Source organism: Brachypodium distachyon, chromosome 3, assembly GCF_000005505.3.
Source record: "Brachypodium distachyon strain Bd21 chromosome 3, Brachypodium_distachyon_v3.0, whole genome shotgun sequence".
NCBI lineage: Eukaryota > Viridiplantae > Streptophyta > Magnoliopsida > Poales > Poaceae > Brachypodium > Brachypodium distachyon.
Window position 1 is genome coordinate 20,891,259 of NC_016133.3, and position 27,305 is coordinate 20,918,563.

Below are 27,305 nucleotides of genomic sequence, written 5' to 3' on the forward strand. Positions count from 1 at the left end.
GACAGAGTGCGCACGTCTCCTCACGTGTTTTGATGACTTCGCGTTATCCTTTGAACTGTTCACTTTAGTAATAACCGTTTGATTATCACAGTTCATCAGAATAGCCATCACTGCTTTTTCAACCACCAGCAAGTCCATCAAAAGATCTCTCAGTCACTCTGCCTCAAAGGTGGCTGTATCTGAAGCAGCAAGCTCTGCTTCCATAGTTGACCTCGTCAATATGGTCTGTTTGCAAGATCTCCATGAGACTACACCACCACCAAGTATGAAGGCATATCTGGTTGTGGCATAGAAGTCATCTGCTTCAGAGATCCAGTTCGAATCACAATATCCCTCAAGCACAGCTGGATGTCCTGAATAATGTATTCCATAACTCATCGTACTTTTTAGATAGCGCAATATTTTTTATAGTGCACGCCAACGATCTATACCCAGGTTTGACGTGAACCTACTCAATTTGCTCACAACAAAAGAGATATCAGGCCTCGTACCACTAGCTAAGTACATATTGGAACCGATTATTTGAGAGTATCTCAATTGATCTTTCCCTTCTCCATTGTTCTTTCTGAGTATCATGCTGGGGTCATACGGTGTTGGTGAAGGTTTGCTGTCAGTAAAACCGAAGCGACTCAAGACCTTCTCGGCATAGTGGGATTGCAACAAAGTAATTCCACTCTCATCCTTAACCAGCTTAATGTTAAGAATAACATCAGCCTCTACCAGATCTTTCATATCAAAGCAATTTGACAGAAACGACTTGACCTCATTTATCACTTTTATGTTTGTACCAAAAATCAGAATATCATCCACGTACAAACACAAAATAACACCTTAGCCCCCACCATGGAGATAGTACACACATGTATCAGCATCATTAATGACAAAGCCTGCAGAAGTTAAAGTTCTGTCAAACTTCTCGTTCCATTGCTTAGGTGCTTGTTTTAATCCATACAAAGATTTTAGTAACTTGCACACCTTTCTCTCTTCACCCTTTACCACAAATCCATCTGGCTGATTCATGTAAATTTCCTCTTCCAACTCTCCGTTAAGGAAAGCTGTCTTTACGTCCATTTGATGAACGATAAGACCATAAGAGGCAGCCAGGGATAGTAGTACTCGAATGGTAGTAAGTCTAGCAACGGGTGAATAGGTATCAAAGTAATATTCGCCTTCTTTCTGAGTGTAGCCTTTCGCCAGAAGCCGTGCCTTATACTTTTCAATAGTATCGTCAGGCCTTAGTTTCTTCTTGAACACCCACTTGCAGCCTACTGGCTTACAACCGTGGGGTCGTTCAGATAGCTCCCAAGTCCCATTAGAAAGAATGGAGTCCATCTCACTCTGGACAGCTTCTTTCCAGTCATCTGCATCCAGAGATGCATATGCCTCAATGGTTTTGGAAATATCCTCCACAAGGTACACAATGGAGTCATCACCGAAGGATTTTGCAATCCTTCGTCTCTTACTCCTGGAAGGAGCTTCATTGTCATCCTTCTCAACATCATCCTCAAGATGTTCAGATTCATTATTAGATGTATTAGATTCAGGTAAGCTAGACTCAGGTAATATTTCAAAAGAAATTATAGCAATGCTATGCATATCTTTCATAGAAAAAATATTCTCAAAAAATGTTGCATCACGAGATTCCATAATAGTATCAACATGCATACCAGGTACCTCAGATTTAACTACTAAGAATTTATAGCCCACGCTCCGTTGAGCATAGCCTAGAAAGATACAATCCACTGTCTTCAGTCCGAGCTTGCGTTTCTTGGGAATTGGAACATTAACCTTCGCCAAACATCACCAAGTGCGCAAATAAGAAAGTGATGGCTTTCTCCCAATCCACTCCTCGTAGGGAGTCTTCTCTTTATTTTTGTTTGGAACTTTATTCAGGACATGACATGAAATCAGTAGAGCCTCCCCCCACCATGCCTTAGATAAATCGGCAGTGACTAACATGGAATTCACCAAGTCAGTCAACGTGCGGTGTTTCCTCTCGGCGACCCCGTTTGATTGGGGAGAATAGGAAGGCGTCCTCTCATGAATAATACCATGTTCCGCACAAAACTCATCAAATACATTGCAGAAATACTCGTCACCACAATCCGACCTAAAACGTTTGATCTTTCTCTCCAATTGATTTTCAACTTTAGCCTTATAGATTTTAAAGTAGTCTAAAGCCCCATCTTTAGTTCGCAACAAATAAACATAGCAGAATCTAGTAGCATCATCAATTAACGTGATGAAATATCTCTTTCCACCTTTTGTCAACACACCATTCATCTCACAAAGATCAGAATGTATGAGTTCTAGAGGTGCCAGATTTCTCTCCTCGGCCGCCGTGTGGGGATTTCGAGGTTGCTTTGATTGCACACAACTATGGTACTTAGAACCTTTGGCAATGGTGAAAGTAGGAATTAAACTCATAGTGGATAGCCAAGACATTAAACCAAAATTAATGTGACATAAACGAGAGTGCCAAACACTTGCATCATCATTAACACTGCCACAAATATGATTCACTGACATGTCACTAAAATCAGAAAGGGAAAACCGAAACAAGCCTCCACACTCATAGCCTTTACCAATAAATTATCCATGTTTGGACATAACTACTTTATTAGACTCTAAAACTAGCTTAAAACCATCTCTGCATAAAAGGAAACCGCTAACGAGATTTTTTCTCATGGAGGGGACATGCATCACGTTTCTTAGCCGCACGATCTTCCCCGAAGTAAACTTCAGATCGACCGTACCAACACCACGAACAACTGCATGCGACCCGTTCCCCATCAAGACGGTTGAATCCCTTCCATGCTGGTAATAAGTAAACAAAGAGATGTCAGAACATACATGAACATTAGCACCCGTATCAATCCACCAACATGGAGATTGAAATAATGAAAGGACAGTAGGTAAAATACCGTACGTGTCAGTGTTGCTAGCGGTCACGACATTGACAGTCTTCTGCCCCTTTTTCCCTTTCCGATCTGTACGATCAGAACAGTCTCTGGAAATGTGGCCAAGCTCTCCACAGGTGAAACAATTCATCTCGCCTTTGTTTACTTTCTTCTTCTTCTTGAAGGTAGTAGTCTGCGCAGGCTTGTTGTTATTAACAACAACAGACTTCTTCCCTTTGTTCTTTCCGTTGCCGCAAAAGTTCCTCTGTACCATATTGGCGTTAGACGGAATTTCAGCAGCCCTCTCATTTGTGTCCTTAGCCCGAGCCTTCTCTTCAATATCAAGAGACGCTATTAGTTGTTCAACTGATATCTCCTGTCTCTTGTGTTTCAGAGACGTGGCGAAGCTCCTTCATGCAGGAGGTAACTTTGCAATAATGCACCCAGCCACGTACTTGTCGGACAATTCACAGTTGAGAAGTTTGAGCTCTCTCACAATGATCTGTATCTCATGTGCCTGTTCAACTATAGAACGGTTATCCACCATCTTGTAGTCGTTCAGCGACTCCATGGTATACAGTTCACTGCCTGCATCGGTTGCACCGAATTTAGCATCCAGTGCATCCCACAATTCCTTCCCGTCTTCTATGTGCATATACACATCACAATGAGGGTCAGAAAGAACACTCAGAATGCATCCTCTAAAGGCAACATTGGCATCCTAAATTTTTTTCTGAGCTTCCTGGATAAATCTTCCTCAGGTTTGCCGACTGTCACCCATAATACTTTCAGAGTCTGCAACCAGAACATGGCCTTTAATTGCCATCTCTTGAAGTACATCACAAAAAATTTATCCGGCTTCAATGCATCGGCTAAACCCATAGTTAAATCAGAAAATTGCCTACAATAAGGTTTTTGTATTGTTGAAAAATTAAGCAATTTTGAGAATAACATTTCAATGAATAATTCCAAAATATAGATCATGACGACAGTACCAACTAAAAGATGCATCTAAAAAATACTAAGTATTAAACAGCCCAACGAACAGCAATATGAACTCGCAGATCATAGCTAAACGGTAGATTGGATCACGGATTACGTACTGTCGCGGTGGAGAGGAAGCCGTCGCGCACCCGCCGGACGAAGAAGACGGCGGCGCGTCGCGCACCCGCCGGTTCGAGGAGGTAGACGACCCGTTGTTGCAGGGAAGCGAGCAGTCGCACAGAGCGCTTCCCAAAAACCTTATTCGCCCTCTCCCGTACATGACCGCAAAGGCGAAAGGTTCCAGAGACCTGCTCTCCCGATCGCTGGTGCACGCCGGCGCTCGGGGTGGAGTAGACTACGACGACGAAGCAAAAGCGAGAGACAGACGAAACCCTAGTTCGGTTGTGTTGCGTATCGATCGGAGGGACGGGGCGGCTGTATATATAGTCACGTAGGTATATGTCGGTTCGGTTTAGGATAAACCGGACTACACAAAATCTGCATACGTCCGTAACATGACCTGGCACGGCTCGTCCTCGTCCTCGTCCTCGAACTTGATCCACGAAACGCGCCGCGCGCGCGTCGTTACGAGGCGAGTCGAGCGGAGGAGGAGGAGGAGCGCGCGTGGGAATTTTCCGTGCTCACTTGCTCAATAGGTGAGAAGTAACATACCTTATATGTTGGTCTCACTCACTCCAAACTAACAAGGTGGGACTATTCCCATTTCCACTGCCCTCATCCCACTTCATGAATGGGCTTTTGAGATTTTCAGAATTTATTAAAACTTGGGTTTGGACTGATCAGGCCCACCAAATTCTAACATTGATCGCCCGTTGAACACTCGATACACTCGGAGTGGCCGCGTCAAACACCACCGAATTTCTGTGCTTCCATAAACATCAACATATCAGCGTGATGTTGGTGTTTAGGTTCCTTTGCTCCTTCTGACCATGAACCTCAAGACTTGTCCACCAGTTTCTGAATTTCTAAGCAGAGAGAATGCAGAATCAGAACTGGCTTCTCTTGTGGTGTCAATGTGAATGGATGGAAGCCTTCTGGGTGTGGCTATAATACGACTCATCAGTGAGTGCCCTCGTTTGTGCGCCCTGCCCCTGACCCGCCTTCTTCGAGCCTTGTGCTCCACTGGGTTGTGTGTGCTATGGTTGTTCCTTTAGTAAAAAGTCGCACGGCTAGTCCATGTTAGACAAATTTTCAAAGGGAACTGCGCGTCGACACCCCGGGGCTCCGGGCGCATGTCCTCTTTCAAGCTCTGTGTGCTCCGCATTTGGTCATTGTGCGTGTGATTTGTTTTTGAGGGAAAGGCATCATGGCAATTTTATTGATTGGAATAGAGAGCTACATCATTCAACAAAAGATTGCTAATAAAATCGGGAGAATCCTCATACTGTACCACACAATGAGACAAATGAGTTGATCCAGCACCACAAAAGAAGCTAAAGTATGAGCCAATGAGGATAGTTCCTGTTTGCCAAGTTTTTTTTTATACGACTACATATACCAAACCTCCTCCCGCCCAAAGAAAAGAACTTACCAGACTGACGATATATACGAGAAGATTAGAGCACATGAAGCATGCCAATCATGTTTCTTTTTCTTTCCTTTTTTAAATCTCTTTCATGCCAATCTTGTTGATAAACTACTCGTGCTTTGAAAAGCGACTCCCTTTCTATGTCCCCCTTTCCCCATGAATAAAGGATGTTGGACAGTACTAGGCAAGGTAGGATACAGAAACATATTCAGCACGTGTGTTCTGGTATGCATATACTATGATTCATATGTCTAAGAGCATAATCTCTACTTGCAGTACTATCAGTTAATACTCTTTTTTAGCCAATAATCTCTACTGGCTATACTACTTTTGATCGTTTGAGACTTGTGCTATGTTTATGCTGGTAAAAAGGTTTTGCACCCGTTGATGTCTCATCTCTGAAATTATGTCTAAAACCGCAATCACCATAGATAATGAGTGTTACTGATAAGAGTTGGAGTTAAATTGGCATGCCCCAGCATCAATAGAAGTCCAAATTCACCACTACACGCTTTTAGACTTGCTGCTAATGTTCAATCAAGTGCAGTGTTAAACCAAAATATGTACTCCCTCTGTTTCATAATTCTTGCTGAAATATTACATGTATCTAGACGCCTTTTAGGAATAGATACATCAATTGTTGAACAAATTTGAGAACGCCTTTTAGAAATAGATACATTCATTGTTGGACAAATTTGAGACAAGAATTATGAAACGAAGGTAGTACCTGCTAATGCAATATCAAGATCTAATCGGATTCCAATATCCAGGGTGTCCCTAGCCTGTGTCATTCGATACGCTGCTCCAGTGGTGGCACGTGGCTGCACCCTTGACCTTCAGCAGTCTACTTCCCTACCTGCATCACCAGGGCTTCAAGTGGTGACCAAAAGTCCAATTGCGGAGTTGCAAGAATGACAATGCAATGATCCAAGGAAAATTAGCATAAACTTATACAAGCAGAATATTTCAACATGCAAAGAGGTGACCCAAGAACCAAACAATTCAACCTCCATAAAAGATCTTCTGAATATCATCGAAGTAGCAGAACACACGTTTCAATAGATTTTTTTAAAGAAAATTTAAGAAATTTAAGAGGAAAAACATCTGAGGTGCAAAATAAGATGGTAAAGGTAATATTTTTTGAAGGTACAATCAGTTTTGGAAATTTCACTAAGTGTGCCACTGAAATGTACTGTACTAAATTATGTGGCTTATAAATATACCATAATTCTCAATGGCTCTATTGACGACCCCATCAGTAATCCTATGCTTCGGGCCTCTGGTGTTCCATACATTACATCGACAATGGCTCAATTGTCATCGCATATTGCCAAGCTAGCATCAGCTCAAATTAATAAGCTGACTAACCTATCAGTCTATCACAATGTTTTTCAGGCAATTCACATTAAGGTCATGTTTGGTTGCCCTCCACACTTTTGTGCCACAACTTGCCACAGTTTTTTTGTGGCAGACAAATTGGTCACCACACTTGTGGAAAAAGTTGGCTAGCAAATGAGTCTATGACATGTAGGGTAAGAGGCTAAGGAAGTGTGACATACCACAACTGTGACTGTGACCAAACATTTACCAAACTTGTCTAACTAACATCTGAGAAAGTGTTGTTACAAACCAAACATACCTAAGAAACACTCACCAGCACAGTTAGATGCCCAAGGCAAACTCTAAACCTAGTTGAGGTGAATTTCGATTTAGAATGAAATAAATATATTTTTGGTTGGTTTGTATTGTGGCCCTAACTCACATCATCCTTCTCCTCAAGTTTCACTCATAAAAGCAATATCGATGTAATTTCTTAAAAAAATTGAAGTGTGTGGGTTGTACTCAACAGGCATAGCTCACAACTTTGAAAGACTAAACACCGGACATTAAAACTTCCGACAACGAAAACATTTCAAGTCCAAAAGTCAGTAAAGACACATCTGATACCTAAAAAAATGTTCTATGGACAACAGTAAGGGCAAACTTTTGCAATTAAGAAACATAAGATATGCCTCATTTTGTAACCATATGATGGCATTTCTATGATGTATAAATATTGTGGACTAGAGGGAAGAGATTGTCTCAACTGTCTTAGTACTTACGCACTGAGAGACTCTCAAAATTACTCCAGTTTTCTATTTTCACATGCAGTAACTATTTGAGACATTCTTGATAATAATAAACTTTACTAGAATTGGGAACTAATTCCACGATAAATTAAATTCTGTAGTGTAGAACACAAAAACAATAGTAAAGTGTCCCTTAAATTCGTAATGAGCGTACCTGGTTATTCAATAGGCTTAATGGACAAAGCTTATGTTTGAAGTGGAACATGGAAAAAGTTAAAAGTAACAGACATTTAGGGCAGAGGAATATTAGCACATTGCATTTATACATACAGGAGCTTCAGACAGAAATTTGGACTATTAGCCAAAGTTGGACTTTAAGAAAAACTCCAGGAAGGCTGCCACAATGCCCTTTCTAGTAGTGATTTGAAAACTGGTTCCAACCTAAATAATAATTGAATTTGCAACAATATGTAGTCATGAACTAGCATGCAGTTCAATGAATGTAAAGAGCTGAAAGTAAATGATGAAATTAGATGAGACAAACAAGTAAACAAAGACATAAGCTTTTTTACCTGAGGTTTCGGAGACTTGGCAGTTACTTTACAGTGATCTAGAAGGAAGTAGCAAGCAAGTGTTGGCTAGGTAGAATAGGTTGCATGCGCTGAATCTGGATCCTTAATTTAATTTGTACCATGCAATTAACCAGAAATTTTGGCATAGTAACAGGATTATGAAGCCAGGGTTGTTCAATTGCAGCGCACAGAAATAAGGTAGGAAATTATCGAATACATGGTCATGCCAAACAAAACAGAAACAAGATAGCAGTAGATAATTAATAGTAGCAGTAGCAAGGGGAGGAGAGGCAAGGGAAGGAGAAAGCAGGAACACCTGATTTTAGCACCCAGTAGATTCAATGACATTGCTATACAAAGGGTCAAGGACGCAATTAAGTCATAGACTAAATAAATAGTGTTCCCGCCCATCATGAGTATCCTTTGAAATTGCTCCAGGAATTCCTTCACATGATGTGCAATGAGAAGTTCATTTCAATACCTATAAGTAATTTTTTTTGTTTTTTTCCTGAAAGATGTGGCCTTAGGAAATTTTTTGGTACCATTCCCAATTCTAACCAAACTGATCTTGACAGCTGATATTCAATTCACATAGCCTCTAGAACTGCTCCTCAGTGCTCGCTCCCATCTGCCCCAATGAAGCGGCATGTGAAAGCAACAAGTGCTCCTCTGCGTCACATCTCTGGTTTTTCATGCCTCCAGTGACTCCATGCTGTCAAGCCAAGACTGTTAGCATCTTACCTGTCATGGAAACTGAAATTTTCGCTGAGCACAGTTAATACAGCTGCACAGATATGTCACTGAAAGAATGCGACCATATCCTGAAGATCTTCTTGGCACACCTTCGGGCTAAAACTACTCTGCATTAATAATGCAAATGCTCCACGTGAGCATCAAGCTACCAAACAACAGTAAGAATAATATAGACTAAAAATATACCGAGGGAGCATTCAGTTTCCAAATTAGACTCACAGAACATTCAGTTTCCAAATATTGGAAGACAGCTAAACAAGAACACATAAGGGAAAAATAAACAATCTGTGGATGACTATTCATGTGAAACAATAGTAGTATCACAATTCACAAGAGCACAATGGACACATCAGGAACCAGGTATTCAATCATCATATGAACAGTGAGGAGCAGCAGTACACCCAGCATCAAATGGATCTTCTGACCCACAACAATGCCAGTACTGGAGCACTTTGCCTGAACCCGGAGTATCCATGGTTCCACCAGCATGGACACTTTCAAATTTTCTCTTTGTTTCTCCTGGAGTGGCAGAAATCAACCATTTAGTTTTATGAATTTACAATACCAGATAATGTAACGAGCGAGGCACAAGCAACTAAATTCCAAATCTTAAATGGTACTCCGTAAAAGGCAGGTCATGAGAAATTCAGTGAACCAGGCCATGAAGTAATCACGAGTCATATATATGCCTAATCAGAATATTAGCTGCCTCATGAACACTAAATGGCAGCTTTAATTCTTCAGAACACAATCGACATTGTGCCAAGTGAGCCGACCATAACCTTCTGGCAAGCAATTCTAACAAAAAAAAAGGTACTCCTGATGATTGTCTGCGCATCATCGTTCAAAACTGACTACTGGACAGTAAGCAGGCACCGGTGGTATTGTAGATGCGTCCTCACGACTGACTAGTGACTAGTGGGTCTGGTGATAAGCAGGTAGCTGCAAGAGAAACGATTTCTGACCTCCAAAGTGGGCCGTGTGGTAGCGGCAGGACGATCGACTATTCGTCGCCGGGTCGTACTGCTTCTTGCAATTCTTGCATGTGCGGAGCACGGGCCCGCCCGCGCCTCCTACGGCGGCGGCGGCGGACAACGACGGCCGGAGGAAGTTGCGCGGGACGATCCGGGAGGCGGGGCAGGACTGGCTGGGCACCCGTAGCAACGGCACGCGCGCGAACGGCGCGGCCATGCGCGGCTCCGGCGCAGCCGCTCAATCGCGTGCGTCTGGACTCTGGAGTGGGCACCGGCCGGCTGGGGACGGGGGAGGTTGAGTTGAGACTTGAGAGAGGAGAGAGCGTGTATGGATGGTCTTCTTTTTTTTATTTTAAGAATGTGTATGGCTGGTATTTATTGGATGGATTGGAATTTTAGAAATTTTTGAGTTGGGCTGGGCCTAGCGATTCTCCGGACGCTCGTCGTGACTATCTCCTCCAGAAAAGTAAGAACGGAGAGTGCCAGGCCCATTTATGAGATAAGTATTCCTTCAATCTCTGCGCCTGGTCAGTTTACTCGCCCTCTCGTCGCTCCACGGCCTGCGTTTTGTGTTTGTTCTGACGACGCGGGTCTGCATGTCAGTGTGTGAGCGCCGTGGCGGTTGGTGGCTCCATACGTGTCGACCGTCGCTCGCTTCGCATGGTCGGTTCGTGCGGCACGTGGCGACGGACCGTGTTCTTTTTCGTCCCGTCTTGGCTTTCGCTTCTGCTTTCCGCGGGTGTTCCTTCTTCCTTCTTCCAGTTGGAGGTGCAGTACGGTGACCTCGGGATGGTCTTTGATCCTTCTTATTAGTTTAAATGAACAGTTCTTTTAAAAAATTGTGTCATTTAAAACTTTAGTTCGTTTGGTTGAACTAAAAAATCAAAAGTTACGTCGAGGACTCTGCATCCAGCCGCTTCGCTCGCCTGTTCGTCGCTGCTTCTGGGTTTGGATCTGCCGGGGCCTGTATTTCACGGTGGCCCTTTCTTTGCTGCGGATCGCCGCTTCCGCTCGTCTGCACGGCAGGTTCGTTGCTCTTCCTTTTTTGTTAATTTTGGGTTCTGTTTGCTTTCGGTGGCGGTGGGTGGGCATCTCCTTCCTGGTTTCCGGCGATGTACGAGGTTGCTTGGCTGCTTGTGTTGTGCTGCTTATCCTGTAGATGGGTCCCGGTTTAAGCTTCATCTTACGGTGTGTTGGATCTGATCTATGTGCTGATTTAGGTTCAGCTGGTTGGATTTGGTGTTCTGGATTTGGTCCGCGCGTGGTTGACCGTGTCCTGCTGTGGGGGTCGTCGCCGGTTCTTGCGCGTCCGTACGTCGGCTTTTCAGGTGCGTTCTTATGTACGGTGCTGCTGTGTTGTATGTTGCTCTGTTTTTGTGTTTATTTCGGATTTGCCGGTTGTTTGGTGTGCTGTTTCCGTTCCTTTGGTCTGTGAGCGCTGCTGTTCTCTTCCTTTCTTGCGCTGTCCGCGGCGTCCTCCCGTAGATGGACTGTGGGGTTTCCTCTACCAAGGGCGGCGTTCGTCCGCCGGTGCGTGCCGGTGATTCTTCGGGGCTGGGCGTCCGTCGTCGCAAGGCGGCGGATGTCGTGAGCGACGAATCTTCGAGCCGGGCCGTACGCCGTCGTGCGGATCGGGGTGACATGCCAGGTGATTCTTCGAGGCGGGACGGCCGCGGTCGTGCGGGCCGGGGTTATTCGAGTGGCGAGTCTTCCGGCGAGGGGTGTTCGGACACTGACGTTCGTACACGCCGTGCTTCGAAGCGTTCTGGTATTTGATTCGGACTCCACATGTTATGCGGCTCGCGTTTTCTGGTCGGTCTATTTCGTCAGGTTGGTCTGTTTGTATGCACGCAGGTGCTAGCCTCGCGCGTGCTCGGGCTGACGCTGTTCGGGCGCGCATGACGGTCCTGCCTGCGCAATCTCTTTCGCCGGGTGTTGCCGCTGTGTCTGATGGTTTGTTGGCTCCCTGCATCATCATCTGATTTGGATGTGTCCTTCGTTCCTGATGTTTTTGCTCCTTAAATCCGCTGAATGTGTGTCCTTTTTTCATCTTTGTGCCTTTGATTCCGGCGAGTTTTGGCGGCGTTCCATCGGTACGTCGGCGTGAATAATGTGGGATGTTCAGGAGTCCTTTTTTTTTGGTTGTCTTATTTGTTCGGCTGTAGGTTGTCTGGTTTTGCCGTCCGCTCGGTCTGGTTTCACCCGTCAGACTCGTCGGAGGAAACGTGTTCATAGACGTCCTTGGCTTTTTGGTTAGTACTGCGTTTGTGTTTCTCTTTTTGTTTCCTTTTTTCCATTTTGTTTTCTGTCAGGCCGCATGTATTGTGTTGGTAGGTTTCAATGGGTTTGTTCCTTCCAGGGCTGCCTCCTCGGCTCATTTCTGTAGATCGGTTCCCCAGGTTGTCTAAGGACTACGTTTCATATCTGAAAGGTATTTTGTTCCACGTAGTTTAAGTAAATGTTGTTGTTTTCTCCCCCATCTTGACAGCTTCAGGAATCTATGTTAGGGTTATGTGTACGATGAATTGGTTGTTGTACTCAGAGTGTTGGGGAAGGAGATTATGTCCTCGGTTTAATTCTGTAGGGTGTTGTGTTCCACGATAGAAAGGAGGCTCTATGTCTGCTGCTGCTCTTTTACAATTGACGCGGATTTATTTGTTTCCCTTACATTTGGGATGTGATTATTCGTGTAGACTGAATATTTGTTTCTTCTTTTTTTTCCTTTCCAGCTGGGTATCCGGACAGGTCTTACCATGGTGGTCTTGACTACATGTGTCGTTTTTGTGGTGCTTTGTTCTGGTGTTATGAGAGGGTTGAGAGGGGTTCGGCTGTGTCAGAGGGGATCCTTGTTTACAACCTGTGCTGCAGAGGGGGACGGATAGTGTTGCCTCGATACGTTGATTGGCCGTCGCCTCTCAGAGAGTTAGCTAATTTCGACGGCGGTCGTTCCTGCAAGGAGTTCATGCACTTGATTCGTCATTACAATTCGCTTTTTGCGTTCACTTCCTTAGGTGTTGAAGTTGATAAGAGCATAAACATTGGCAACGGTCCTTATGTTTTTCGTATACACGGAGTTGTTTCTCATCGTATTGGTTCGTTGGTTCCATCCACGGGGAAGCCCCTACGTTTTACTCAGATGTATGTTTACGACACGGCGAACGAACTATCCCACCGTCTTAGTGTTTTCGGTTCTTCCGCCGAAACACGTGACGTAGCTGATCCGGATATTGTTAGTTCGTTGCTTCGCATGTTGGACGACCATAATGTGTTGGTTAAGACTTTCAGGGTGGCATCTCAGCATCGCATCTTCACTCACCTTCTTGCTCTGATTTAGCCATACATATTGTTGGATCTGATTCTACGGATCCTAATGTCTATAGTCCTCCAGTGGCTCCGGAGTTGACGGCTCTTATTGTTGGGGATTTTGTTGGGGATAGAAGCAAGTTTGATATTGTCGTGCAGCTTCAGGATGGTCCTTTGAAGCAAGTATCTTCTTTGCATTCGGCGATCATGGCTTTGCAGTACCCGCTTCTATTTCCTTTCGTAGAGAAGGGGTTTTATAAGGGCATTAAATTTGTTCCCGTTGGAGACGAACCTATTGTCGGTAGGGATGTCGTTAGCATGCTTGAGTATTATTGCTGCCGTTGCCACTATAGGCAAGGGCAGCCTAACCCTTATATATGTTACGGTCGTCTTTCGGATCAAGCCAAGGTTGATGCTTATTCATGCATAGAGTTCAACAGGCTTTTTTATATCAGTAACAACCAAAATAAGCTGCGAGGTGAGACATATCAGGGTCTGTCAGACGCAGTTGTTCAGGGTGCTGCGACTGGGAAGAATGTGGGCGTGCGCATTCTTTTGCCGTCAAGCTTCATAGGGTCTCGGCGTTATCTGGCTCAAAATTACAAGGATGCGATGGCTATTTGCAGAGAGTACGGGGCTCCTGATCTGTTTGTTACCTTCACGTGCAATCCGAAGTGGGATGAGATTGCTCTCGCACTGTCGCTTGAGCCGGGTCAGACTCATTCGGATAGGGTCGATATTTGTGCTAGGGTGTTTAAGATGAAGTTGGATGAACTGTATGGCGATATTAGGGGTGGTTTTGCGTTTGGGCCTACTAGGGCTGGTAAGCCTTCTTTTCTTTTGGTTCCATTTGTACGCTTTGTTTCACCTGTTTTTTTTTAATCTACGTATCGGTAAAGATGGTGCAAGATCTTATTTCTTATGTTTCTTTTTATTTCCGCCGTCCATTCTGTTATAGTTATGTATACCGTTGAGTTCTAGAAGAGGGGCTTGCCTCATGCGCATATGCTTGTGTGGCTGGACATCATGTCTAACCCGGCCTCAGACGGTTGTGCGGATGTGTCAGCTGGTTTCATAGACAGCATTGTTTCGGCTGAGCTGCCCGACATTAAAGTTGATCCGCTTGCATATCCATTGGTTGACGAGTTTATGGTGCATGGGCCTTGCGGGCAGATGAACCTTGGATGTCCCTGCATGAAGGACGGAGTGTGTTCTAAGAGGTATCCCAAGAGTTTTGGCAGTGAGACTTATATTAATAAGGACGGATTTCCTATGTACAGGAGACGTGATGATGGCCATTTTATGATGAAGGGGACATGTCGTTTGAATAGTAGGTGGGTTGTGCCTCATAATGTGATGTTGCTCAAGAAGTACCAGGCTCATATTAAAGTGGAGTGGTGCAACAAGATAGATCTGGTTAAGTATCTGTTTACGTATATCAATAAGGGTTCTGACCGGACCAAGATAAAAGTGCAGGGTCTTTGCCCTCATGAGGCATCTGCTTCAGGTCTTGGTGGTGTGGACGAGGTGGAAGAGTACGTCAACTGTAGGTACTTATCTGCTTGTGAGGCTATGTGGAGGCTTTTCTCATTTGATGTGCACGTTCGCTTCCCGTCCCTTCAGAGGCTTGAGATCCACATGCCTGGAATGAATAGTCACGTACGCCGAGGATGACAGTCTCACTGATGTGGTCTGCAGGCGTAATGTAAGGAAGAGCTCTAACTGAATGGTTTGAGATGAATAGGAAGCATGCAGCTTGTCGCGACCTGACTTATTGTCAGTTCACTAAAAGATATACTTGGCATAAGGGCCGGAAATGCTGGAAGCTTCGTGGTGGCGGTTCTAGGTTGGGCAGAATTAGATACGTCCATCCTACTATGGGTGAGCTGTTTTACTTAAGGATGTTGTTGATGTGTGCACGAGGTGCTCAGAGTTTCGATGATTTGATGACATATGAGCAGACAAGGTATCCTACATTCTGTGAGGCTTGCCGGGCACGTGGGCTTTTTGGGGACGACAACGAGTGGTCCTTTGTGTTTGACGAGACTATCTTATGGGCTACGCCTTATCAGCTTAGAAATCAGTTTGTTACGATCTTGATGTTCCGTGATGTTGGAAATGCTTCCGTTTTATTTGAAAAGTATTGGGCTTACATGGCTGAAGATATCTTATATGGTGTTCGGAAGGCCTTGCGTAACCAGTCCTATGCCATGCCGAAAAACCTTCTTTGGTACCGTTTCTTGAAGGAGTTGGCCATGCTTTTTAAGAAGAGTGGCGGGTCGATATTGTGTTATAATCTGCCTGACGCTGATGCGCTAGATGGTGGCTCGTTTTCCAATAGGCTGATTGTTGAAGAGACGTGTTATGACCAGGTCTTGCTCGGGAGTGGGAGACTATGTACGACCAGCTTAATTCTGAGCAGCTTGCTATTTATGACAGCATAGTTAGTGCTGTTAACGATCGTAGGCCTGGCGATTTTTTTGTGTCGGATTATGGCGGCACTGGGAAGACATTCTTGTGGAGAACAATTGCTGCCAGGCTGCGGTCGTACGGAAAGATTGTGCTTGCAGTCACTTCGTCGGGTGTTGCTGCTTTGTTGTTACTGGGTGGAAGAACGGCTCATTCGCGATTCCACATTCCCGTTGATGTTGACGCTTCTTCTGTGTATGGTATTGGACGTGGGTCTATGCTTGCTGATTTAGTTAGACAGGCCGCCCTCATTTTGTGGGATGAGGCGCCAATGTCTCATAGAAAATGCCTTGAGTGTTTGGACCATTCTTTGAAGGATCTTTTGTCTGAGATTCAGCCATCAAATGCTTCGCTTCCTTTTGGTGGTTTTTCGGTGGTTCTTGGTGGTGACTTCTGGCAGGTTTTACCTGTGATACCTGGAGCTTCTAAGCAGGAGGTGCTTGACGCCGCTCTTTGCAGCTCGCCTTTGTGGCTAGATATTACGGTGTTTAGCCTACGTACAAATATGAGGTTGCAGGCGGTTGGGCTGTCCGATAAGGAGAGGGATTAGTTGGCTGGGTTTGCAAAATGGGTGCTTGACGTGGGTGATGGTTTGTTGCCGGCAGAGAAACGATCTGATGACGGTCAGGATCTATGGGTATCCATTCCTGATAGGTTTCTTATTTTGGGAAGGGTTGATAGGGTCGCCGCTATAGTTGAGGAAATATATGATGATTTTTTGGCATGCTACAACAGCCCTTCGTATTTGGCAGATAGGGTTATTGTGTGTCCCACAAATTCAGTCGTCGATGAGGTGAACGACTTCGTTACGGCGCTGATTCCGGATAGGCTGCGGTTCGGATGGCAATGAGTACCCGAAACCCGATTACCCGACGGGTCTAAACTCGATTAGATGCGGGTCTGGGGAAAATTGAAACCCGCGGATCTACAAACGGGGATATCTTGGACCTGCCTGGTCTGGCGGGTCCGGGTCTGGTAGAGCAGAACCCGAACCCGGAAACCCGGTTCGTAATACAGACCCCACATGCCAGTATATGCATCTGGCCCAGTTCCGATCCGGAGGCCCAGTGACCCATCAGTCCATCACCAATTCATGTGAAAACCCTAACCTCGCGCGCCCGCCGCCGTCGCTCTGCCTCGCGGACGTGCCGTCCCTCAGCCACGCGGGTCGAGTTTACCCACGGGTACCTGAGACCCGTCTCGGGTCCGGGTCTGAGAAAATTTTAGACCCGACGCCGGGTCCGAGTTCGGGTCACGGGGCGGGCGGCAGGGTCTGGGTCTGGTATGGCCTGAACCGGCCCCGAACCCGGCGGGTGCCATCCGGAGGCTGGGGGAGTATCTGAGCACCGATAGAATTGCGCCTTGGTCTGAACAGGTCCTAATATTGAAGAATTATACCCCGTGGAATTTCTTAATTCTATTGTCGTCCCTAATTATGCTCGCCATTGTTTGAAATTGAAAGTCGGGGTGCCTGTGGTTTTGTTGAGGAACCTAAATCAGTCCCAGGGATTGTGTAATGGTACAAGTGTCGTACCAGTGGTCCACGGGCCCCACTGGCATGGGACGCGTGGATCGCAAGTGATGAGATCCCGCTAGGCCGGCTTCCCGGGAGAGGCGAACCCGGGAAGCTACCAGTTCGCTCCCCGCAACTTGCCGGGCAACGGTACCGGGGCGCCTTCCGGGTACCGGGGTTTTGGGGGTCGCAGGTGGGGCCGACGGGACAGCGGAGACAAGACCACACACCGAGCGCAGTGCATTAAATGCACCGACATGAGTCACATCGGCAGGGCTAGTCTTGCCCAACAAGTCTAGAGCGGCTTTGTTTACATTGCAAAGTGGCCTGGGCACTGCATGAAGCCCAGCGTGGATCTACAGTAGGGTGAGTTTTGTGGCAATGACACGCGTGTAGGAAACGTGTCACGCTGCATGCACCGGCACCTGTGGTATCCCCTTGATTATAAAAGGAGGACCAATGCCATCGGTCAAAGGGTGGGAACCCCAGTCAGTAGCAACTAGTAGTGCCCCCGTTCATAGCAGAATCTCTGAGGAGAACAAGTAGCTCACCCGGGAACTCCCCGGGGCAATCTGTAAGAACACACACACATTTCGTGAATACAACTCTAAGCAGGACGTAGGGTGTTACACCTCCGGGTGGCCCGAACCTGGGTAAATCGGAGTGTCGACACTTCGTGTCTTACGTCACATCGGCGATCACCGGAGCGTTCGCCTCGCCTCTCACTGAACAACAAGGGGGTGCTCGGCATCCCTGGTGCCGGAGACCCGTGCTCCGACATCTGGCGCGCCAGGTAGGGGGAGCGTGCAGAGAACTTCGGGTGATCGCCGGCGTCATCAACTTCTTCACCACCGGCATCATCTACGCTAGCTCGCCATGCCACCCAAGAAGGCAGACGAGCCCCGGGTCGACTTGCATGACACACTCGCCATGCGCACTCGATCCAATGACGCCGCGCATGCGTCGCAAGGTCAAGGGGACCAAGGGTCCCCTCAACGACAACAACAACAACAGCAACCGCAGCTGCCACCGCCACCTCCTCGGGCGTCGATGGACAACTGTCCGAGAGAGCCTGCGGCGCCTAGCGCCGGAGCCAGCCGCACGGGCGACCTCAATGTTGCACATGCCAGCCAACGAGCTCACTCGCGAGCTGAGGACGCGCAGCGACAGCTGCGTCATGACCACAGCGCGTCTCGTTCGACGCCAACGGAGTCTCGGCCCTCACATACGAGGGCACCGGGTGACCGGGCGGACGGCAGCAGGTTGGAGAACCGGCAGCCCCCCGCTCAAACCCCAGCGGAAGCCTTCATTGCTACGCGTGTCATGGTGCGCTATGAGCCACCGCAAGGCACGCCAGCGCACGACGTGTGGAGTGCGGAGCTAGACGCGCTCCTCGCGCTCCCTGCCCAACAGCCGCAAGGTGAGGGCGGCCCGGCCGGTTCAGGCCGGGGACAGAACCCGGGACGCGGAGACGCGCCCCGCGTCTCGGGGCATGGAGAGCATCCTCCACCTTCGAGAGGACAAGGGGACGAGGATCCCGAGGACTACTCGGACGCCCGGGGCGTCCTGAACGCCCGCCAGCAAGAAGATCTCCGCCAACGCTTTTAGCGCCAGCGCCGGCGCGAGGTGGAGTGGCAGCGTCCAGAGGAGTAGGAAGGCACTCCCATGGGTGCCGACGACGGCTGCGCCGCATTCTCCCGTGAGTTGCACTGGGTGACATGGCCCCGCAAGTTCCGAGCGCCAGGTCCATTGCCTCCTGGGCCGACCTGCACGAGCAATTTGTGAACGCGTTCCAGGGTGGCTACAAGCATCCGGAAACCATGGCGGAGCTGCACACGGTAGTGCAGAAGACGGGGAAGACGTTGCGGGACTTCACCAACAGGTTCTCCAACAGGCCGCCATCATCAACACTTACGCCATCAACGTCCGTGACCCGAAGATGCGTGAGAAGTTGAACATGCACCGGATCCGGACCATGAGGGATCTCTACGCTCTCGCGCACAAGTGTGCGATGGCCGAGGAAGGGCGCCTAGCGCCTGAGCTTGCCGAGGCGGCGGCAAACCCCCCTGAGGGCTCCGAGAAGAAGGGCTCCCCAGAGGCCCACCAAGAAGGTGGCGTCGGCGGGAGCATCGGGTAGCAAGCCGGCGGTGGCCGCGCGCGGCCCCATCCACACCAACGCGACCCACGACGCGCATGACTGCCGCAATCTCCAGACTACCAAGAAGCGTGAGCAGCGCCATGAGGAGCGCCGTGCTGCCGGGGCCTACTTCAACTGCGGAGATATCGGGCACCTCTCCCGAGATTACCCAACAACCCCCTCAACGGAGGGGGCCGGGGCGCGGCCGGCGGCGGCGACAAAGGAGAACCCGCGGGGGGTCTCGGTCAAGCCTGCGGTGGCAAGGACCGGCCTCCTCGGGGACGCGACAAGCCTCGTGCCGAATAGCGCGAGAACGATTGCAGTGATGACGCCGACGAGCCCGGCTTCCAGGAGCCCCGCGACGTCGCACGAGGGAGCATACGCTCTCACGTCTCATGCCGCCGTGAAGCGGCTCGCTCGTGAGGTTTGCGCCCTCCTCCCCAGTGTGGAGGCGCAACAGCCGTTGAGGTGGTCGCATGTGCCGATCACCTTCAACTCGGACGATCATCCGATTCGTCCCTTGGGATCAGGGGTACTTCCCCTCGTGGTGTCACCGATCATAAACAATGTGACGGTGAACAAGGTTCTGATGGACAACAGGGCAAGCCTTAACCTCCTGTTCGCCAAGTTGGTGGGGAAGCTTCAGCTGCCTCTGGAGCAGATGAAGCCCACCGACCTGTTCCGGGGAATCAACCCCGAAGTGGTGCAGCCCATGGGGCGAATCACGCTCCCAGTGACTTTCGGGTCTCGGGAGGCGTTCTGGATTGAGCACGTCGTTTTCGACATGGCTCACACCCCGTTACCGTACGACGGGATTATTGGTTGGCGGCGCTGATCAAGTTCATGGCGGCAAACCATTGCGCCTATGGCGTGATGAAGATGCCGTCAACGTACGGTGTACTTTCCATCAAGTGTGACCTGAAGGACGCCGCTTGGTGCGTGGGCGAGGTCGTAAAGGCCTCCACAGTGGCGGATTCCGGCGACTACGACGTTGCTAGGAACGAGGATCCACTTGCGGGCGAACAGCCCGCACAGAAGAAGGCACGAGCCGCTCCCGGACAGGACACCGGGGATAGCAGCAGCTCCAGCCTACGCATTAGCAAGGGCATGAAGCTGAAGGAAGAGGGCGCCAAGGTCAAGAAGGTGCCCTGCATGCCGGTAATGGGGCGCGTACTGTTTCCATCGGTGTGAGCCTCGGCGACAAATAGGAAAGCGCCCTCATCGCCTTCCTCCGAGGGAATTTTGATGTGTTCGCTTGTGAGCCATCAGATCTTCCCGAAGTCCCCAGGGAGGTGATCGAGCATAGGCTGGCGGTGCGGCCAGCCGCGCGGCCCGTCAAGCAGAAGGTTCGCTGGCAAGCACAAGAACGGAAGGACTTCATCCAGCAAGAAGTGGAGAAGCTCAAGAACGCCGGGGCAATCAGGGAAGTGTTGTACCCTACTTGGTTAGCAAATCCTATTGTAGTCCCTAAGGCTGGGAATAAATAGTGCATGTGTGTAGATTTTACTGATCTCAATCGTGCATGTCCTAAGGACCCCTTCCCTATACCCCGGATCGATCAAATGGTAGATTCCACAGCAGGTTGTGAGTCTTTATGCTTTTTGGATGCCTTCTCCAGCTACCATCAGATTAAGATGGTGGTCGAAGATGAGGAGAAAACAACGTTTATTACCCCGGTTGGCTGCTACTGTTATACATGCATGCCTTTTGTGATGAAGAACGCGGGTTCGATATTTCAGCGCGCTCTGCGCGAGTGTCTGGGACCCCAGCTAGGCCGGAATATCGAGGCCTACATGGACGATATCGTCGTCAAGTCGCGGCGCAGGTACTCGCTCGTCGGTGACCTGCAGGAGACATTGATAATCTTCGCAGGATCAAGCTCAAGCTTAACCCCGAGAAGTGCACGTTCGGCGTGGACTCGGGGCACTTGCTGGGCTTCTTGATGTCTCACCGGGGAATCGAAGCCAATCCATAGAAGATCGAGGCGATTGAGAAGATGGAGGCACCCCGCAAGGTCAGGGACGTCTAGCGCCTCAACGGTTGCGTTGTGGCGCTCAGGCGTTTCATCTCAAGGTTGGGTGAGCGAGCCCTGCCTTTGTTCAAGGTGATGAAGAAGAAGGGCCCAATGAATTGGACCCCCGATGCGGAAGCTGCGTTCCAGGACTTGAAACAGTACCTGAAGTCACCGCCGATCCTCGTCGCCCCCAAGCCGGGCGAGCCATTACTGCTTTAGTTGGCAGCAACAGACCAGGTAGTGAGCTCCGTGCTCGTTGCTGAGAGGAAAGAACAAGTCTCGGGGGTTGAGATAGGGGGGCCGGGGGCTCCCGGCGAGCCGGAGGAACCCCCGGCTACCACCTCTGCCTCGGGAGCCGCGGCTAGTGCACCACCCCATGTACTTCGTCAGCTTGGTATTGCGCGATGCCCGGGTACGGTACCCGTAGGTCCAGAAGCTTTTGCTTGGGATCCTTCTCGCTTCATGGAAGCTGCGCCATTACTTTCAGGCGCACAATATCACGGTGGTGTCGGGGTTCTGCCTGGAGCGGGTCCTCATCAACCGTGAAGCCACCGGGAGGGTGGCCGAGTCGAGAATTCAGCTGGCGGAGTTCGGGCTGCGTTTCACGAATACCCAAAGCATCAAGAGCACCACTCTCGCCGACTTTGTCGCAGAGGGGACGTCCACGGGGATAGAGGAAGAAGAGCCGGAAGCAACAACAGAGCAGAGTACTAGGGGCTGCTGGCCGGGCTACGCGCCAATTTGCCGGTCCGAGCCAAGCTGGCCCTCCTTCCGGTCGTTGGACGACGCGGCGGGCCAGGGGGCGGCGTCCCCGGAAGTCGTCGCCGTGGAGGACGACGACGAGGAAAGCAGCGACAGCGCGCCCTTGATCGTGAGAAGATCGAGGGCGTTCGCAGTGGCCGCAGCCATCTCCTCAACGGCGACGTCCGCCCCGGCAGCGGCCACCAACCTGGCGGCGGCGGCTGCTTCTGGAGCGCCGGTCGGTACTTCGACGGCATCCGCGGCAACAGGGGCCGCGGGTGCCTCGGCGGCGGCCGCCAGCACCGCGGCGGGAACCGGTCCCGGGGTGCCTGCCGGTACCACGGCAGCGCCAGCGCCTGCGGGGGTCACCGGCGCCCTGGCAACGGCCTTCGCACCAGTAGCGGGGGCCTCCGTGAGGTCGGCTCCTGGCGCCGTAGCGTCGCGGGCGTGTCCCTTGGCGACCCAGCCCCAACGGAGGCAAGGCCGGCACCGGGTATGTCTTCGTTAATTCTCTGCAACTGCAATTCCTTTTAGCTAGGCCCATGAACGTACCTCCTTTCTGTAGTGGGCGGCAGCTCGCCCGCGGCAATCCTTGTGGATGCTCCCGCCGGCGCAGGCGAAGCAGAGGAGGCTGCCTCGGCAAGGCCGACGGCCGCACAAGGTAACCGCCCTGGTCTTTCTTGTCTGCCTTTGAAGGCGCCATCCTTCGCCGATCCTCACGCTTCCCATTGCTGCAGGCACAAGTGCGCCCATGCCCGGAACGGGCGCGGCCGTGGTCGTTCTTGACCCGGTCGTCGAGGCCATGGGGGCGGAGGTGGAGCCGGAACTGGCTCGCACATCCAGTCCCACTGCGGCGGACTCAGCGGCAGCAGGGGGCACCGCCGCCGCCGTGACGGCTGTGCCCGACGACGCGCCCGTAGGCGCGGGCGCGGCCGGCGCAGGCTCACTTGCCGCCCAGCAGGGGGCAACCCCCGCCGGAAGCAGGGAGGCTTCCCCAGCCCCGGGGCCCCTAGGCGCAGGCGCAAGGGGAGTTGCCGGGGAAGGACAGGAAGGCCCCCGGGAGCAGGCTGGCGACCCCGCACACAGCCCCGCAGCGGCGGCAGGGGCTTCATCATCCTCGGCGGCTTTCCCTGGTACCGACCTCAGCACCCTCGCCGGGGTCGCTTGGAACCCCCTTACCTGGGATCCGAGCGTGTTTGAGCAGGGGCACCGGTTCCTGGACGCCGTCCGGGACCAGCAATTGGCCTTCGTCACCTCCTTCAACGAGGTGAGGGAGCACCACACCGCCGCCAAGAATCAACTCGGTGAGGTGTGGGAGGCCGTGGAGAGAGAGCGACGTGAACTCTCCCGGCTGCGTGAGGAGGCACGCCTCGCCGAAGAGGAGGCGCGGCTGGCCCGGCAAGCCCTAGAGGCCGCCTGGGAGCCAATGGTCTCAGAGGCCGAGCTCCACCGGGAGCTGGAGGACAAGCGTGCGCAGCTTCAGGGGAAGCTGGACTCGATGGCGGCCACCCTCGAGGCGGCCCGGAAGGAGCACGCCGAAGTGCTTGCAACGGCCCAGACGCGGCTGGAAAAGAAGAGCGAACTGATTACCAATTACCGCGGCGAAATCCAAGGCCTCCGCGGCATGCTGGAGGTGCAGGTCAAGGCTGCCGAGGATGCGGCGAGAGCGGCGGCTCGGCACGAGTCCGAGCTCAACTCCGCCAAAGACAGAGCGGCCAGGCTCGAGGCCGAGTGGGCCGCCGTCCGGGAGGAGCTCGCCAGGGCCGGGGCGGGCTCGATGGTGTGATGCAGCAGGGGCGCGATGGCAGCGCACCCGCCGGCGCTAGGCGCCGGCGGGAAGCACCACCTCCGCGCCTCCGTGGCACCGCCCGCCTTAACGGCCCCGAGCCCGGCTTCGCTCTGAGACGTTCCATGGTTGGGGCGCGCCTTTTATAGGCGCGGGAGGGGGGTGTGCCACCGCGCGCGACGGACCCGCGAAGCACCGTGGCGGCCTTCCTTCGAACGCGGTGCAGTTTCCGCCGCCATGTTTACCAGGCAACCGTGGCACACGTGGCGGCAACCTGTCAACTCAGAAGCACCGGAGTGCGGTGAGCCCCTTGTGTTGCGGTCCTCGGTGCTCCGACACCGGGGGCGTGCGGCCAGTAGAAGCCATGCCGAAACGCCTTGCCGGCTAGAGCCCGGGAGGCCACATGGTGTGAACATGTGCCTCGATGTATGTCTTCCAACAGTGCGCACCCTTTTTCCTGCGGCACGCAGATGAGTTTGACATCGTTCGCACACCTGCATTAGATGTCACCATCTACCACAGTGTACATCTTGGCTTGCCGTGCTACACGCTCCGCGGCGACGTCATCTTCTGGGAGAGCCTCCCCTTTCAAATAGCGGGCGATTTCTTCCACCCGGAGGGAATCTCCCTGCCAACGCATGCCGCCATATCAGCGGCATGGACCCCCACTGCTGCAGGGGTTCCTTCGGTTGCCGGAGGGGCGTCCCCGGCAGCCGGCTAGGGGGCGACTGAAGGAGCCACTTGCTTCTGACAAAACACCCCCGTCGGAGGCTTCCGGCGCTCTGCTGCCATCTTGGCCAACTCATCAGCAGCGAAGTTATCCTTCCGCTTGACGTGCTCGAAGCGCAAACCGTTGAACTTTCGTTCTAGCTTGTGGACCTCCTTCCCGTACCACGCCATTTGAGTGCAGTCGTAGTCCTTGTTCACCTGATTGATCACGAGCTGGGAATCGCCGCGAACAACCAGGCGCTTAATGTCGAGGGCGACCACTGCTCGCAACCCGGCAAGCAGGCCCTCGTATTCCGCCGTGTTGCTGGTGGAGTGAGCGAAGTCGAGTTGAACAGCGAACCTCAACTGGTCCCCTGTTGGTGACTCGATGACGACCCCAGCGGCTGCTCCCTGAAGACTGAACGCACCGTCGAAGTAGAGGACCCAGTGGTGCTTGTCCAGCTTGTCGGGTAGGCTGGTCTCCGGCTCACTTTCTTCTACGCCCGTGGACGTCCATTCCGCGACGAAGTCCGCCAGGGCCGTGCTATTAATGCTTTTGGAGTTGGCGAAGTGGAGGTCGAACTCCGACAACTCCATCCTCCATTCGGCCACCCTCCCGGTGGCGTCACGGTTGGTGAGGGGTCGCTCAAGGCAGAACCCGGACACCACCGTGACGCGGTGCGCCTCGAAGTAGTGGCGCAGCTTGCGGGATGCAATAAGAATCCCCAGAAGGAGCTTCTGTACTTGCGGGTACCTTGTCCGCGCGTCGCGTAGCACCGTACTAACGAAGTACACCGGGTGCTGCACCAACCGCTTCCGCGGTGCCGAGGTTGCCGGCTCGGGGGCCGCCCCGCCCCTTGCCCCACAGCCCCAGTCCCCGGGACGTCTTCCTCCCTCTCGGCAATCAGCACCGAGCTGACCACCTGGTCAGTCGCCGCTAAGTAGAGTAGCAGCGGCTCGCCCAGCTTGGGGGCGACGAGGATGGGCGGCGACGTCAGGTACTGCTTGAGTTCCTGGAACGCCGCCTCGGCCTCGGGAGTCCAGTCGACTGGACCCTTCTTCTTCATTACCTGGAAGAAAGGCAAGGCATGCTCGCCTAGCCTGGAGATGAAACGTCACAGCGCGGCAACACAGCCGTTGAGGCGCTGGACATCTTTCACCTTGCGGGGGGGCCTCCATCTTCTCGATGGCTTCTATTTTGGTCGGGTCGGCCTGTATCCCCCGGTGTGAAACCAAGAAACCCAGAAGCTGCCCGGAGTTGTCACCGAAGGTGCACTTATCAGGGTTCAGCTTGAGCTTGATCCTGCGGAGGTTGTCGAACGTCTCCCGCAGGTCATTAACCAGCGAGTCCCCATGCTTCGATTTGATGAGGATGTCGTCCATGTAGGCCTCCGCGTTGCGGCCTAGCTGGGGCCCCAAACATTCACGCAGGGCACGCTGGAATGTGAAGCCCGCGTTCTTCAACCCGAAAGGCATGCATGTATAGCAATAGCAGCCAACCGGAGTGATAAACGCTGTCTTTTCCTCATCCTCGACCGCCATGTTGATTTGATGGTAGCCGGAGAAAGCATCCAGAAAAATCAGCAAGTCACAACCAGCGGTAGAATCAACTATCTGGTCGATACGGGGTACAGGGAAGGGATCCTTGGGGCATGCACGATTAAGATCGGTAAAATCTACGCACATGCGAAGCTTATTCCCTGCTTTAGGCACTACTACAGGGTTAGCCAGCCAAGTGGGGTACAAAACTTCCCTGATTGCCCCGGAGCCCTGAGCTTGCCCACCTCTTGCTTGATGAAATCTTTCCGCTCTTGTGCTTGCCGCCGGATCTTCTACTTGACCGGGTGCGCATCCAGGCGCACCGCGAGCCGATGCTCAATCACCTCCCTAGGGACTCCGAGAAGGTCTGATGGTTGCTAGGCGAACACGTCGGCGTTATCCCGAAGAAAGGTGACGAGGGCGCTTTCCTATTCGGCGGCCAGGTTCGCACCGATGGTAACGGTGCGCTCCTTGTCGCCAGCTTGGAGGGGCAGCTTCTTCACTTTGGCGGCCTCCTCCCGGAGCCCCTGCCCCTTGCCGGGGCGCGACCTCGAGCCTGCGCCTCCCCCGGCAAGCCCTTGCGGGGTAGCGCGGGCCTTCTTCGTTGCCGGGGCATCGCCCGGCAAGCCGTCGTCCTCAACATCATCCTCGTCGCCGGCGTCAGCTGCAGCAGCGGCCCAGATGACCTCGCCAACGCACCAAGCCGCGTCTTTGAGGTCGCACCTGATGGAGAGGACCCCATAGACGGACGGCATCTTCATCATGCCATAGGCGCAATGTGTAGCCGCCATAAACTTGATCAACGCTGGCCGAGCAAGGATCCCGTTGTAGGGCAACGGGTATGCGCCACGTCGAACACTATGTGCTCGGTCCTGAACGCTTCCCGGGACCCGAAGCTGACCGGCACAGCATGATGCGTCCCAACGGGCGCACGATCCCGGGGTTCACCCCCCGGAACGGTTCGATGGGCTTCAGCTGCTCCATCGATAGCTCGAGCTTTTCCACCAGCCTGGCGGACAGAAGGTTAAGCCCCGCTCCGTTATCCACCAGCACCTTGGTCACCATCATATTGCTAATGATCGGCAAGACGACGAACGGTATTACCCTGGAACCCAACTGTCGCGCTGGGTGATCGTCGGCGCTGAAGGTGATCGGCACGTGCGACCACCTCAGCGGCTGTTGCGGCTCCGCATCCGGCAACAGCGCTCACACGTCGCGGGTGAGGCGCTTCACCGCGGCGGGGGACGGGAGAGCGTAAGCTCCCCCATGGATGCAGGCGACGCCACGAGGCTCC

General features: G+C 51.6%; 2 protein-coding genes and 2 long non-coding RNA genes across 4 annotated transcripts; 2 read left to right on the forward strand and 2 right to left on the reverse strand.

The window, feature by feature from the left end:
- Positions 1 to 2,475: 2,475 nt before the first annotated feature.
- LOC112271882 lies at positions 2,476 to 3,759 on the reverse strand. Its single transcript, XR_002965400.1, has 2 exons — positions 2,930 to 3,759; positions 2,476 to 2,817 (listed from the first exon to the last, which is right to left on the reverse strand). It is a non-coding gene; the product is annotated as an uncharacterized LOC112271882 (long non-coding RNA).
- Positions 3,760 to 8,986: 5,227 nt separating this feature from the next.
- Positions 8,987 to 10,151, reverse strand: LOC100827593. The gene is made up of 2 exons (XM_003573724.4): positions 9,793 to 10,151; positions 8,987 to 9,346 (listed from the first exon to the last, which is right to left on the reverse strand). The coding sequence occupies exons 1-2, from the start codon at positions 10,016 to 10,018 to the stop codon at positions 9,192 to 9,194; spliced, it is 381 nt and encodes a 126-aa protein (XP_003573772.1). The 5' UTR covers positions 10,019 to 10,151; the 3' UTR covers positions 8,987 to 9,191.
- Positions 10,152 to 10,549: 398 nt separating this feature from the next.
- On the forward strand, positions 10,550 to 13,085 carry LOC106866464. Its single transcript, XR_001406837.2, has 3 exons — positions 10,550 to 10,827; positions 11,022 to 11,129; positions 12,531 to 13,085. It is a non-coding gene; the product is annotated as an uncharacterized LOC106866464 (long non-coding RNA).
- A 631-nt stretch (positions 13,086 to 13,716) lies between these two features.
- Positions 13,717 to 16,123, forward strand: LOC100826557. The gene is made up of 5 exons (XM_010238235.1): positions 13,717 to 13,927; positions 14,171 to 14,256; positions 14,551 to 14,650; positions 15,477 to 15,547; positions 15,890 to 16,123. The coding sequence occupies exons 1-5, from the start codon at positions 13,717 to 13,719 to the stop codon at positions 16,121 to 16,123; spliced, it is 702 nt and encodes a 233-aa protein (XP_010236537.1).
- The last annotated feature ends 11,182 nt before the right edge of the window (positions 16,124 to 27,305 follow it).

Excerpts from the sequence above, each read along its gene's own strand:
- LOC100827593 (XM_003573724.4), bottom strand. The coding sequence starts at position 10,018 with ATGGCCGCGCCGTTCGCGCGCGTGCCGTTGCTACGGGTGCCCAGCCAG. Across the intron at positions 9,347-9,792 it reads CCACACGGCCCACTTTGGAG|GAGAAACAAAGAGAAAATTT; the intron begins GTCAGAAATCGT and ends CTGCCACTCCAG.
- LOC100826557 (XM_010238235.1), top strand. The coding sequence starts at position 13,717 with ATGGCTATTTGCAGAGAGTACGGGGCTCCTGATCTGTTTGTTACCTTC. Across the intron at positions 13,928-14,170 it reads GTTTGGGCCTACTAGGGCTG|CTGGTTTCATAGACAGCATT; the intron begins GTAAGCCTTCTT and ends CGGATGTGTCAG. Across the intron at positions 14,257-14,550 it reads CATTGGTTGACGAGTTTATG|GGTTCTGACCGGACCAAGAT; the intron begins GTGCATGGGCCT and ends TATATCAATAAG.